Here is a 12,957-nt window from a genome sequence, read left to right on the forward strand (position 1 = left end):
TCATACAAGGCCATAGTAATATGCAAGAATGATACTGTACATGACCATGGTAATATACAAGATTGACACTGCATATAACTGTGGTAATATACAAGATTGATTCTGCATATAACTGTGGTAATATACAAGATTGATTCTGCATGTAACTGTGGTAATATACAAGACTGATGCTGTACATGACCTTGGTAATATACAAGATGGGTACTCTATAAGACCATAGTAATATGCAAGAATGATACTGTACATAACCATGGTAATATACCAGATTGATACTGTACATAACCGTGGTAATATAGAAGACTGATACTGTACATGACCATGGTAATATACAAGGCTGTGGCACTGTACGTGGCTGTGGCAATGTGTGTGACGATGGTAACCCACGTGACTTGGTACTCTACATGACTGCACAGTGCTTTTGCACATTCATTGTCGACCTTCTTCTTTTTTTTTTTTTTTTTTTTTTGAGATGGAGTTTCGCCAGTCGCCCAGGCTGGAATGCAGTGGCGCGATCTTGGCTCACTGCAACCTCCACCTCCTCCCGGGTTCAAGCAATTCTCCTGCCTCAGCCTCCCGATAGCTGGGACTACAGGCGTGCGCCCCCACACCCAGCTAATTTTTATATTTTTAGTAGAGACGGGGTTTCACCATGTTGGCCAGGATGGTCTATGTCTCTTGACCTGTGATCTGCCCGCCTCAGCCTCCCAAAGTGCTGGGATTACAAGCATGAGTCACCATGCCCGGCCACCAGCGCACATTTCTGAGATCCAGGTGAAGTGGCCATCCTGGGACACGTCGCTGAGGGCAGATTCTGAACCCAGGCTTCCCAGCTTCAACCCTCCATCTTTTCCCACTGCAACAGATAATCTCAGCCTGGCCTGGCCTGCCTCATTCAGGGTCATGGAGAGGTCAAGAGACAAGCTGTTAAGTAATGGGGCTTAGTACGCAGAGGGTTCTGGAGAGAGCTGTGATAAGCAGTGAGTGAGTCAACAGGATGCGGGCAGGGATGTAGTGAAATCCGCTTTTACACAAACATCGTTTAGAGCGCTGAGTAGCAGTATTTGCATACAATGAATGGGAGACTTGCCAAAGGAATAAAATAGTCCTCAGTTATCAGGGTTTCTTTTAAAGAGTAAACTGACAAGCTTGGGAATAGCACAGTTGAATTTCTTTCATTTGACAACCAGTGTGACGTCTTAACACGCAGAGACCCAGCCGCAGAGGAGACAGTGAGTGACAGCTCCCTCCAGTTAAGCCCGAGGTCACTGAGCTCTGCGTGGCCTGAGAGCTTTGATCACTGTAAATTAAGGAAAATCTTAGAAGACTTCTTGAAGGAGGTGGCAACTGAGGGGGTTGCAGTAACTCTCAATTTTTTTGCTGGTTGTAGAGCCCTTCAAGGGTCTGAAGAAAATATGAGCTCTATCCCAGGAAGAAGGTGCAACTGAAAGTTTTGTACTTTTAAGGGGGCATGTACACCTGTCACCTATCCTAGACTCTGGGTTAAGAAGGCTTGGACTAGATACAATCAAAACCCATCCAAGTCCTACAGGCTGAGATGCAGGCCCAGGGCGAGGGCTCGTGTGAGAGGTAGGGAATGCCCTGGTATCCTGTGACACAGAAGGCAGGGCAAGCTCAGGGTGGAGAGTACACATGTGTGGCTTGGTGCTTAAGGCCACCAGTGGTCATCCTGGTGAAGGCCACTGGGCCCCAGTCTTTCTTACCCCATTGGCCATCCCTACTTAAAGGAATGTGACCTTAAATCCCCTTTTCGGCAGCCTTTCGGGGATTTTGATGAGTGAAGCGTATGATGATCTTGTCCACACTGAAATGGCCTCCTAGGGAACACGGTCTCCTGTCTGCGTCCCACCTCTCCCAACCACTTCTACCAGCCTCCAAGCCGCGCGGTCCCCACGCAGACCTCAGCACCAGCTGAGGTGCAAAGTCCAGGTTTTCAAACTGGGTTCCAGAGCACCCTAGAGGCCCCAAGAAGGTGGGGCCAAGTGGGAGATGGAGCAGGATGGGTTCTGAGGGACCCCTGCTTCCTGTGGACTAGGTCAGTGTTGTCACCTCTGTTTTGTGGCTTACAATTCCATGTTAAGATTTTGGTGTGCGTTTTGAAAGAAAGTCATTGTTCTAAAGGAAAAAAATAAGGCTTGAAAATGATGCCTCAAGGAAATGACTCAGCCCACTCCCTCTCCTGGATGGACCCTTCTTGGATTTGCTGGATGTCCCCTCTTTAATGACACCTCCACCTTTGGCTCTTTAACCCAAGGTGCTGTGGCTTCTGGACCAAATGCCCTCTAGTTCGCTTGGGCCTTTGCCCCTCAGCAGAGGAACCCACACTCCCACCCCAGACATGTGGAACCCCAGACCCTGCTCTGCCCTCAGCCTGGGCACCTCCTCTACCACCGAGGTGCCCACAAGCTAGAAACCCTGAATACCCAACCAGGGCTGAGACAGCCTCTCCAAGGGGACTCAGCCCAAATCCATTTGCCAGAAAGGACACAGGAGGCTACTGCCTGGCCCTCCCTGCCTGCAAAGCACCCAGCCCTGGGAGAGTGTGCCTTAACAGCCCCAAAGCCCAGACCTGGCCCATGGGCAGTGTCACAGCGGCCAAAATCTTTTGGGCGGTAGAGGCCGGCTCTGGCCAGTGCACTCATGCAATTTATAGTGCCGGCCAGGGCTGTTGGAAATTCATTCCTAACGCCGTAGATTAGGAGGGGCCTCCCAGTGACTTGCTGTGTGACCTTGGGCGAGCAACTCTCTCTCCCTGGGCTTTGGTTCCCTCATCTGAAAACTGAAGATGTGGAAATTTAGTGAAATAGCTCCTATCACCTCCTGGGTGACTGCGAGAGCGTTTGCAAGGGACAACCACTCCTTCCACTTGGGGCAATGGCTGTGGGGGTGAAGGGCGGTGGATACCCCCTGCTCCAGCCCTTCTCCTTCTGCGTATTAGACCAGACGCTCTGCAGGACGCCAGGGACAAAAGGCAAAAAACCCGCTGGCCTGACTCACCCTGGTTCTGGGACTCCCCCAGGAAGGGGAGAGTTCTGCCCCTGCCACAGAAGCCCTCGGGGGAATTGGAGCCCTTGACCCTTTCTAGAAGTCTGTGGGAGGGAACCACTCCCTACAGGGAGTCTGGCCATCTCCCTTCCACCCAAGGCCTCACCGGTGTTGAGATGACCCGTGGCACAGCCCGTATCTTCCCAGGCAGGGGCTGGTCCAACATGGGCCTTTCTGCAACCCAGGGGCTGAGGCTGGTCAGGGGTACGGTCTCCTCTCCGGTCCTGGCTGCCCAACCCCCACAACCATCCAACTTCCCCCACCCAAGACATTAGTCATTTTTATCTCTGCGTCCAAGTAGCTCAATTGGGCAGGACTGGGCTGCAGTGAGGCCGAAGTCTGGGGTTACCATAGCAACTCACCACGCTTTGTGGCTGCTTGTTGATATCCACAGGGGCAGGGGGCATGCCCTCCTCACTCACCAAGTATCTGGCAACTGGCACAGTGTCTGGCCCACAGTAGATACTTAATAAACGGTTGTTGCCTGAATAAATGCATGACCAACCCATGTAGCTAGTTAGAGCCAGTGATTACCAAGTACCTACTATGTGCCAGGGACTGTTCTAAGCCCTGACATGTCACAAGGTCATTTACTCCTCGAAGTAACCTTCCAGCGTGGGTGCTGTTATCATCTTCCTCTTACCAACAGGACTCTTGAGGGTCAGTAAGTTAGAATCACACAGCTAGTAAATGACCCAGCAGGACTGGACCCCAGGATGTCTGCTTGTAACCAATGAGTCTTGCCTCTTGGTTGATACCTTCACGGAAGAGATGGCGCTGATGGCTGCTAGTGGAGTCTGTAGCCAGACAGTCTACATGGGTCAAAAACATCACCTCCCGCTGTCCTGATAGGGGCTCTGGAGGTGTTGCGCTGATTGGTTTATTGACTCACGGGACCAGAACTCCCTGGGTAGGGCTGACTTGGGGCACGTCTCCAGGGACCAGTGCCGTCAGGACTCAGGCGAACTTCTCTCTCCCCTCACCTTTAAGCAGACCTCTCTGCCACGGGGCTGCTCACACCTGCCCCCTGCTGCTGGTAACGTCACCCTCCCAGCTCCCATTCGAGTAGACAGGCAGGTAGGTGTTCTTTGCCCAGAAGTCCTGGAAGGGTCCAGGAATTGGGTCTCTCTGGCAGTGACGGGGTGAGCCTGAACCAAGGAAATGGTGCTGTATTTGGCCAGCTGGGAGTCACGGCCAGACTCTGAGCCAGGGTATACCAGCCCCAACCAAGCCATACGGTTTGGGAGTTGGGAAGTAGGCTTCTCTGCAGGGGAGATGGGGGTACCATGAGCAGGAGCAAGGGGTCCAGTACACCTTCTTGTGGAAGGACAACATTCGTTTTTCAGTCGTGCCACAGGGAAACAGCCGGGAGAGCCAGGCCTGCCTGTATGAGGCAGCCCTCCAGATCTCATCCTGCAGACCTTGTGAGGTCGTTTACTGATGCCTTACCCCCCTCTATCTCCTCAAGAAAAAAAAAGATAGAATGGACTTTTCTGGGTTGAGCTAAAATCTCTGCCTTCAAGGAGATTGTAGTTCAAAGAGGCAAAATGCTCAGCCACCGAAATCCAGCAAGTTGTCAACAGACTGACTTTGGAACCTTTTCTAGACGATGTAAGGCCACTGTGATATGAGAGGAAACGAAGCCCTTTGCTAGGTCACGGTTCACAGGTACGAGAGGTCCGCTCTCCCTCCCCTCCAGCTGCAGGCAAGGAGCAGAACAGAGAGGATGTCGGGTCCTTCCAAGTTGGTGGGGGGGTCTGTGGAGTCCTTTTTTTTTGAGACAGAGTCTCACTCTGTCGCCCAGGCTGGAGTGCAGTGGCACGATCTTGGCTCACTGCAAGCTCCGCCTCCCGGGATCACGCCATTCTCCTGCCTCAGCTTCCTGAGTAGCTGGGACTCCAGGCGCCTGCCACCACGCCCAGCTAATTTTTTGTACTTTTTTAGTAGAGACGGGGTTTCACCGTGTTAGCCAGGATGACCTCAATCTCCTGACCTTGTGATCCGCCCGCCTCGGCCTCCCAAAGTGCTGAGATTACAGGCGTGAGCCACTGCACCCGGCCTGGAGTCCTTTTAGAGCTCCCCCAGCCCAGCAAGCAGTAGCCCCTCTCACAGGCCTGGCAGCAGGTCACCGTGGGGAGCTGGGGCCAGTGTGACTGTAAAGGGCGGCGTGACCTTCATGCAGGCAGGCAGTCCTGCCAGACACACCCACATGGCCTCTGTCCACCCTTGGCTGCACGGCCCATGTTCTTACATCCCAGTTGCCAAAGAATTAAGAGTCTGACCTGGCCTCTCCGGGCCACTTCCCTGTGAGCACACAGCAGAGGAGACGGGGTCCTTCAGGGATGGCAAGACACAAGGTCAGTGTGGACTGGGCACATGGTGCCCTCCAAGGGCTCATACCTCCTCAGCCAGCAGATCCATGCCTTGGCTTTGGGGATGTCTCCTGAGCCTTCAAGTCAGTGGAAATGTTCGTATGTGTGTATGTGTGTGTGTGTGTGTGTGTGCGCGCGCGTGCGCATACACACACACAGATGTGCGGTTCTTTCTTTCTCAAGGAGCCAGTAAAGCATAGAGATTCAGATTTTGAGTTCAGGAGTCAACCACACCAAAGTTCATATGCTGGCTCTTCTGTTCACTTGCTGTGTGACCTTGAGCAAGTTACTGGACCTCTCTGAGCCTCCGTTTCCTCATCTGTCAAATGACGATTAAATGAGGTAATACATTTAAAGTTCAGAGACACAAAGCGAGTGCTCAGTAAGTGTTGGCCATGATGATGAGGCTACAGATCATAACTGCACTCTCTACCAAAGTCTCCAGGGCATTTCATTAAGGCGGGAATGGCTTGTTGTGTTTGTTTTATTCATAAGTGCTGTTGATAGGTTCATTTGGGGAGGAGACGCTGTGCCTTTCAGAGACTGTAGACTTTGAAGTAGGCAGATTCAGGTTTCAATCCCAGCTCTTCTGGCTGGAGGCCTTGGACCCATCCCTTGGCACCTCTAGATCAGCTTCCTGTTGCTGCTGTAACAAATTATCACAAACTTAGTGGCTTAAAGCAACACACATTACTCCCTTCCAATTCTAGAGGGCAGGAGTCTGACACGGGTCCCACTGGGCTAAAATCAAGGGGTCAGGGCTGCGCTCCTGCGTGAGGTTCTAGGGGAGAATCCATTTCCTTGCCCTTTCCAGCTTCTAGGAGCTAGCTGCATGTCTTGGCTCATAGCCACTTTGAAGATGGCCCCTCCATCTTCAGAGTCAACCAGTCATATCCTAGTCACATCTCCATGTGATTCTCTGCCTCCCTTGTCTACTGTGGTTACAGGGGGCCTTCTCGGAGAATCGAGGACAATCTATCTGAAGTTGGCTGATTAGCCCTTTTAATTCCAGCTGCAACCTGAATTCCTTTTTCCCATAGGAGGTGACAGATTCATAGGTTCTGGGAATTAAAACATGGGCGTCTCGGAGAACGGGCGTCATTCAGTCAGCTACACTCTCGAGCCTCAGTCTCCTTATCTGTAAAGTGGCAGTGCAAATCCCAGCCTCCGAGGGAGGGACCTTGGGAAGATTCCAGGAGATTATTGAACATGGTGGCAGGGGATGAAAAATGTGGGTTGGGTCTGTCCTGAGCACCTGTTGAGCACAGAGCTCACACAGGAAGGGGAAGATGTCACAGTCCTTGCTGTAGAGCAACTGGCAGTGCAGCTGGTCATCGGGGAGGGTTTGTCCTTGGAGAACAAAACCAAAACAGGGGACCTTAACTGTGCCCCACCTGGGTGGGCAGGTGCTCCACAGGAGAAAAAACTGAATCGTCCCAGATGGCTTCCCGCAGGGTGGATTTGACAGAAGCGAAGGGCATTTGGGGGAGAGGGGCTTTCCCTCGTCACAAGGACATGGTGGACATTGCACAGGTATGGCAAGGGAAAAAGATACCCATCTGCAGTCTTGCTGGGGAGATGGACCAGTAGCCTGCAGTGACCCTGGTGGGGATGGGTGCCTTGGTAGGGCAAACCATGGCTGGAGGCAGCTACAAGCACAGACGGGGGCTTTCAACCCGTCTTTGTTGTTAATAAAGTGCTACCCACGTGCTAAACAATTTACATGGACAATCTGATTTACTCCTCAGAGCAACCCTATGACACAGTCACAGTTCCCAGTTTAAAGATGGAAATACTAGGGCTCAGAGAGGTTAAATACTTGCCCGAGGTCACATAGCCCAGGTAGCCATGGGATTAAAATCTAGGCAGTCTGCCTTCCAGGAAAGGAAACCTGGCTGTGCCTAGGACTGGGGTCTAAGCTGAGGCATTAAGGATGAGATGGAAGCAGCAGAAGGAAAATATCCCAGGCAGAGGGAAAGAGCGGAGCTAGAAAATGGGAGACGAGAGCGTTTGTCTCCTTTGGGAAAAAGACCCTGGCCTGGCCAGAACCAAGTGTGAGCAGGGAGTGGAGAGAGATGGACAGGGTCACACCTCACAGAGCCTGGTGGTTGTGGGGTGAAGTCTGGACATGACTGGGAGCTCTGCTAGGGAGCCACTGAAGGCTTTCTACAGGATGTGTGACCAGTCCTTTCTATAGGCTGCATGACCAGCCCACATTAATGGAAGGTGACAGAAGCCTGATTTTCCACAGAATTCTCTGATGTTGGAGGGAAGTGATGCTCTCTGAGAACCGCTGAAAATCACTTTCTGTGGGGCTGGTGCTTGGGAAAATTCCTGCCTCACCTGGCCCCATGGGCCAAGGGCCTGGCTTTTCTCCCAGCATCCTGGTCTTTGCAGGGTGTGCTGGCCTGGCTATTTCCCATTGAATGTCCCACTTCCCCTGAATACCCTGGCCCTCTGGGCCCAGAGCCACAGCCTGACAGCATGAGATCAGTCAGCCGGAAGGGTCAACTCCAAGGCAGTTGACCTTCGTCCTAGCAGAGATTAAACTGATTCCTAATTAATAGCCTGTAGGATAGCCACCTTGGCACAGCTTGCAAGTAATTTAAGGCTTGTCCTTAGAGGCTGGTCCATAAATTATGTTTAATTAGCTGAAGGTCTCCCTGGGACACATCAGACTGGTGTGTGATTGAGCCTACCAGCTCAGTGACCTCTGAATTTCATGTTGGAGTATAAGGGAGATGCTGAGATACTCCAGTAAAATGTTTCTTTCCTTTACTAAAACAAGAGCTGAATTCTTAACTTCTGCTAGCAGCTCCGAGAGGTACCGCCACTCGGTTTGAGGGTCTCTGCTCAGCTAGTTCCTGGCTTTGCTCTTGACCGATTACTTATACTTCCAGGGTCTCAGTGCCTTATCTCTAAAAAGAAGCCGAGTTCAAGTCTACAGACCCTTATCTGAAACCCTTAAGGCTAGCTGTGTCTCATAGGTCTGATGTTTTGGACGTTAGAAATGCAATCCAGCACATAGGCCATATACCTAGTGACACCCACAGCAAGGCCTAGGGCAGCCACCCATAATCACAGTGATAGTCACCACAGTGGGATAAAGAGACCAGAAGTAGCCTCATGATGGTTCCAATTAGGGTTTGCTCTAAATGCATGTGTCAAAATTAAATTAGGATTTTAGAGCTTTTTGGATTCTAGAACGGAGGATAAGGGGCCGTAAACCTCACTGTTGAATTCAGAGAAGCTCCTAAATAAATGCTAATTATGATGAGGACTGTCGTTATTTTTATTTTACTTGTTGAGACAGAGTCTCACTCTGTCACCCAGGCTGGAGTGCATTGGTGCCATCTCAGCTCACTGCAGCCTCAATCTCCCAGGCTCACGTGATCCTCCCGATTGGCTTGGACTACAGGCGCGCACCACCACGCCCAGCTAACTTTTGTATTTTTAGTAGAGACACGCTTTCGCCATGTCGCCCAGGTTACCTGTTGTTATTACTCCTCTTTCCCCTACAGCTAATACGCTGCCATGTCTACCGCCCCTGCACATGTAGAGACTAGATGTGTGGGCAACTTTTAGTTTGCCAGGTGTCACCTGTCTGCCAGGGATGTGTGATACATTCTCCCTGGAGTGGCTCTGCTGGAGCTGTGTTTGTGTTTCCTGCTGTCCAGGGGAGCGTGGAAGGCTTGTGACTTGGCACGAGGTCCCACTGGGTGTTTTTGTTGGGCACCCTCTGTGTGATGGCTGGGGCTGGCTTCCTGGGTGTGACCCAGGGATTCTCACTGGGCCCTGCACTCAGAAACACCCTATACTTGGTTTGAGGTTTTGCTGTCACCATCTTGAAATTCTTTACAATTTTTGAACAAGGGACCCTGCGAATTAATGTGGCTGGTCCTAACAATAGCCATACCACACAAGTTGTCAATTTCATCCCTCCGAAGATCCCCTCAAAGGGAAGTCACTAATGTTTCACAGAAGAGGCAAAACTATTTCATTCATTCATTCACATGGTCACTGTGCACCTGATTACCAAGCCAGGTCTGGAAATTCCTCGGAGTGCCTCCGTTCTAGAGAGCGTGTGTGTTTCAGAATGGGGAAAATAGACAAAAACCAAGCAAACAAAGAACCACGATCGCTTCAGATAATCACTAAGTGCTGCGAAGACAAGAAAGCAGAGCGATGTGAGGGAGAAGGGCGTAAAGATTAACTTCAGCGAAGGAGAAGCTGGAATCAGGGCTGGAGTTCAGCTGTGCCTTGTTGCACTCCAGGGGTACTTGCTACAGATCTGGGGTTATTTCAGGCCAGGAGTGGTGGCTCATGCCTGTAATCCCAACACTTTGGGAGACTGAGGTGGGTGGATCACTTGAGGTCAGGAGTTCGAGACCAGACTGGCCAAGATGATGAAACCCCATCTCTACTAAAAATACAAAAATTAGCCAGGGGTGGTGGTGGGCGCCTGTAATCCCAGGTACTTGAGAGGCTGAGGCAGGAGAATCGCTTGAACCTGGCAGGCGGAGGTTGCGGTGAGCTGAGATCGCGCCACTGCACCCCAGCCTGGGTGACAGAGTAAGACTCCCTCTAGGGCGGGAGGAGACCTGGGGTCATTTGTACGTTCCCCACCCCCCACAAGGCAGGGTGGTCATTAGTTAATGGGGTCCAAGTAGAGGAGTCAATGGGGGTCTCCTCAAGCCAGGGGGGACTATTCATCCCTAAGACCTGGTCACCCCAGCTTCTCACAATAAACCCAGAGGCCCAGTTTTGGGGGGGGCAGTGGGTGAGGAGAAGGGCAGCCTTGGTTTCTCTGAGGGTCTCCAAGTTCTCGCAGTGCCAGGCCCCCTGCGCCTGAGGCTTCTGACCAGCCCTGCGGCTTGGTGAGCATTTTCTTGCACTTTTGACCTTCCCCACACCAGCACAGGGAGGCCAGTTTCAGTTTTCCCCGCTTCCCCAGATGGAGATGGTGAAGCTCAGAGATGCCAAGTGACTCATCCAAAAGTCACACAGCAAATCAACTCCAGAGCAGATTCCTTGAGGCCCCAACCAGGCTGCTTTTCATTCCAAAGGGCAGTGCAGGCTCTCAGCTCTGAGCGCTGGCTGCCAAGTTAGTGCGGTCCAGGGCTGCTCTGGGAGCTCCGCGGGATAAACAGGCCCCCTGCTTCGGAAGGGAGGGGCGGTGCGCGGCCAACGGGACACTTCATACCTCTTTATACCTGGAAACCATCCCCGCAACCCCCCATCCAGTCTTTGCAAGGGAGAAGTAATGAGCTTCCCAGAAAGCCCGGAGCAAAGGCAGGCACCTCCCCAGTCTCTTCCCACGAAAACCCAAAGCTGACCCTGGAGGCCCAGCCCTCGGGTTTAGAGGCTCCTTGGGGGAAGCGGAGACAGAGACCCTAGTGGAGAGGCTGCCCCCGGAGGGGTGGGAGCTGCCAACCCCAGGGGTGCTCCGGGGGAGCAAGGCCGCTCCAGGGAGGCGGGTGCCCGCCAGGGAGACGGCGAGGGCTGCCGGGACGGTTCACGCGGCGGCCAGCAGACTGGCTGCGTGTTGCAATGTCTGGTGGCGTTTGCAGCGTCCTGTCCGTGTGTGCAGCTGGGGTAACCTCGGGCCGGCGGAGGAGCGCGTGTGGCTCGTAGGCCCTGCGGCCGGAGGCTGCTGGCACCTTGCATCTCATTTACAGCTCCGGGTTCAGCCACAGGTCAGCGGCGCCCGTGACATCACGGCGTCTGTTTACCGACGGGTCTGGGCAAGAGCGGGCGGTCCCGGGGCGGGAGGGAGACCCCAGCAGCGCCCCGGCCTCCAGCCAGGCTCCCCTGCTCACCCCCTCCGCCCAGCCCCTCCCTGTCTGCACCTGAGACCTCAACCCAGCCCCCTTCTGCAGCCACCTACCCTGCCCCTCCCCCATCTGCACCCGGAGTCCCAACCCAGCTCCTCTCCACAGCCCCCAGCCTGTACCATTGCCCCCCATCTGTACCCTGACCCCACCTCGGCCTTCCTTCGCAGCCCGGCCCAGGACCCCAACCTGTTCCCCCGCTTTCCCCGCAAAGCCCTCCCTATCTGCTCCCGGGACACCAACTGGCCCCCTCCTCACCCGCTCCACCCAGTCGCCTCCCAGTCTGTACCCAGGACCCCAGCCTCGCCCCACCCCCTCCCCATCTATCTCCCGCCCCTTCCCATCCCCTTTCCACCCCTTTCCCATCCGCCGCTTGGGATCCCAGCCCGATCCCCACCCAGCACTGCAGCCCCGCCCAGCCCCGCCCAGCCCCTCCTGGGACCCCCGCGGCCCCGCCCCGCGCCCGCCCCTGGGCCCACTTTCAGAAAGACTTCCTGCCCGACCCGCTGAGGCTTGGCGGCTCCTCCTGCCACCCCCTCACGCCATCATGTGAGCCAGGCTGGCCTCCCGGCCGCGCACAGAGCCGGCTGCAGCTCGTTAGCTGTCAGGGCCAGGGTTGGGACGGCCCGGGCACTTTGTTATTGGAAACTGGGCTCACCCCGCTGCGCGAGGTGGGTCCCCGGCGCTGGCGCAGCGTCTTCCGCGGGAGCTGCCCTTGCCACCTGGAACTGCTTTCTCGCTCACCGCCTCCCCTCCCCCTCCCCCTGCGTAAAGCAATTGTTCTGGAGGCTGAACGGACCTGGGATTCTCTTCCCGCACACCTGGGGCTTGCCAGAGCCAACCCTCCTGGAGAGGGAGGCGCTGGGGCTCAGGGAACGGCAACCCCATTCTTCCATTTTCTCAGGCCAAACGCTCTGGGGTCATCTGGGAAGCTCACTTTCTCTAGCACCCAGCTCTGCAGCCGTCCGGAATCCCTCTTCTCCCATCACCTAAGCACCCCAGCCCAGCCCCTTCCAGCTTCGTGTCAGAGGCTGTTGTTTCTCTGCTTACAACCTCCCAATCTACCCCATCTCAGAATAGAATTCAAAGTCCTGCTGTGGCTGGTATCTCCCGCTTGCTCTTCCACACTGGTCTGTGTGCTGGGGAAGCTCATTCACACCCCAGGGCCTTTGCACCAGCTGTTCCCTCCACCAGGGATGCTCTTCTTCCACAAGTCTGTATCACTCCCTCCTTCACTTCCCTCAGGTCTCTTCCAAAATGTTACCTTAACCAAGAGGACTTCCCTGCATCCCGCCATCTAAATACCACTCCCACCCCATAATCACTCCCTCCAACCCCCTACAAAGCTATGTGTTCCTCCCATGCACTTCTAGCCACCTCTACTTAATATACAGTCATTCATTCCTGTGAACAGGTGTTCATGCTCGTCGTCCCCGGACTTACACATAAGCAAACTCCGCAAGTGGGATAAATGTATTCCCCGCTGGATCCCAGGGCCTCCAAAGTGCCTGGTGTACACAATTCCACAAATACTCCATGAATGAATGAATGAATGAATGAATGAATGAATGAATGAATGAGGCAGGACAGGGCTGTTAAAAGAGCTTCCCTTTGGAGTCCAAGACTTGCTTTGAAACTTCTAGTAGTGCAACCTGCATGAGTTACTTAGATTGTCCAAATTTGAACCCACC

General features: G+C 53.7%; 1 protein-coding gene across 7 annotated transcripts in view; it reads left to right on the top strand.

Moving 5' to 3' along the window:
- The window catches only part of LOC105473180 (dehydrogenase/reductase 3), a 53,957-nt gene that overhangs the window by 13,564 nt on the left and 27,436 nt on the right, over nt 1-12,957 (top strand). The window contains exon 1 of one of the 7 annotated variants that reach the window (XM_071100467.1): nt 4,121-4,140. The exons of 4 other annotated variants lie outside the window; for them this stretch is intronic. Coding sequence is in view for 1 of the 3 variants with exons in the window: in XM_071100464.1 (XP_070956565.1) it covers nt 5,406-5,420 (15 nt within the window). In the remaining 2 variants the exon portion in view is untranslated. Of the gene's footprint in view, nt 1-4,120; nt 4,141-5,400; nt 5,421-10,994; nt 11,132-12,957 lie in introns of those variants that run through there. 2 more of the 7 variants (XM_071100464.1, XM_024790143.2) reach the window with 2 other exon arrangements.

Source organism: Macaca nemestrina, chromosome 1, assembly GCF_043159975.1.
Source record: "Macaca nemestrina isolate mMacNem1 chromosome 1, mMacNem.hap1, whole genome shotgun sequence".
Taxonomy (NCBI): domain Eukaryota; kingdom Metazoa; phylum Chordata; class Mammalia; order Primates; family Cercopithecidae; genus Macaca; species Macaca nemestrina.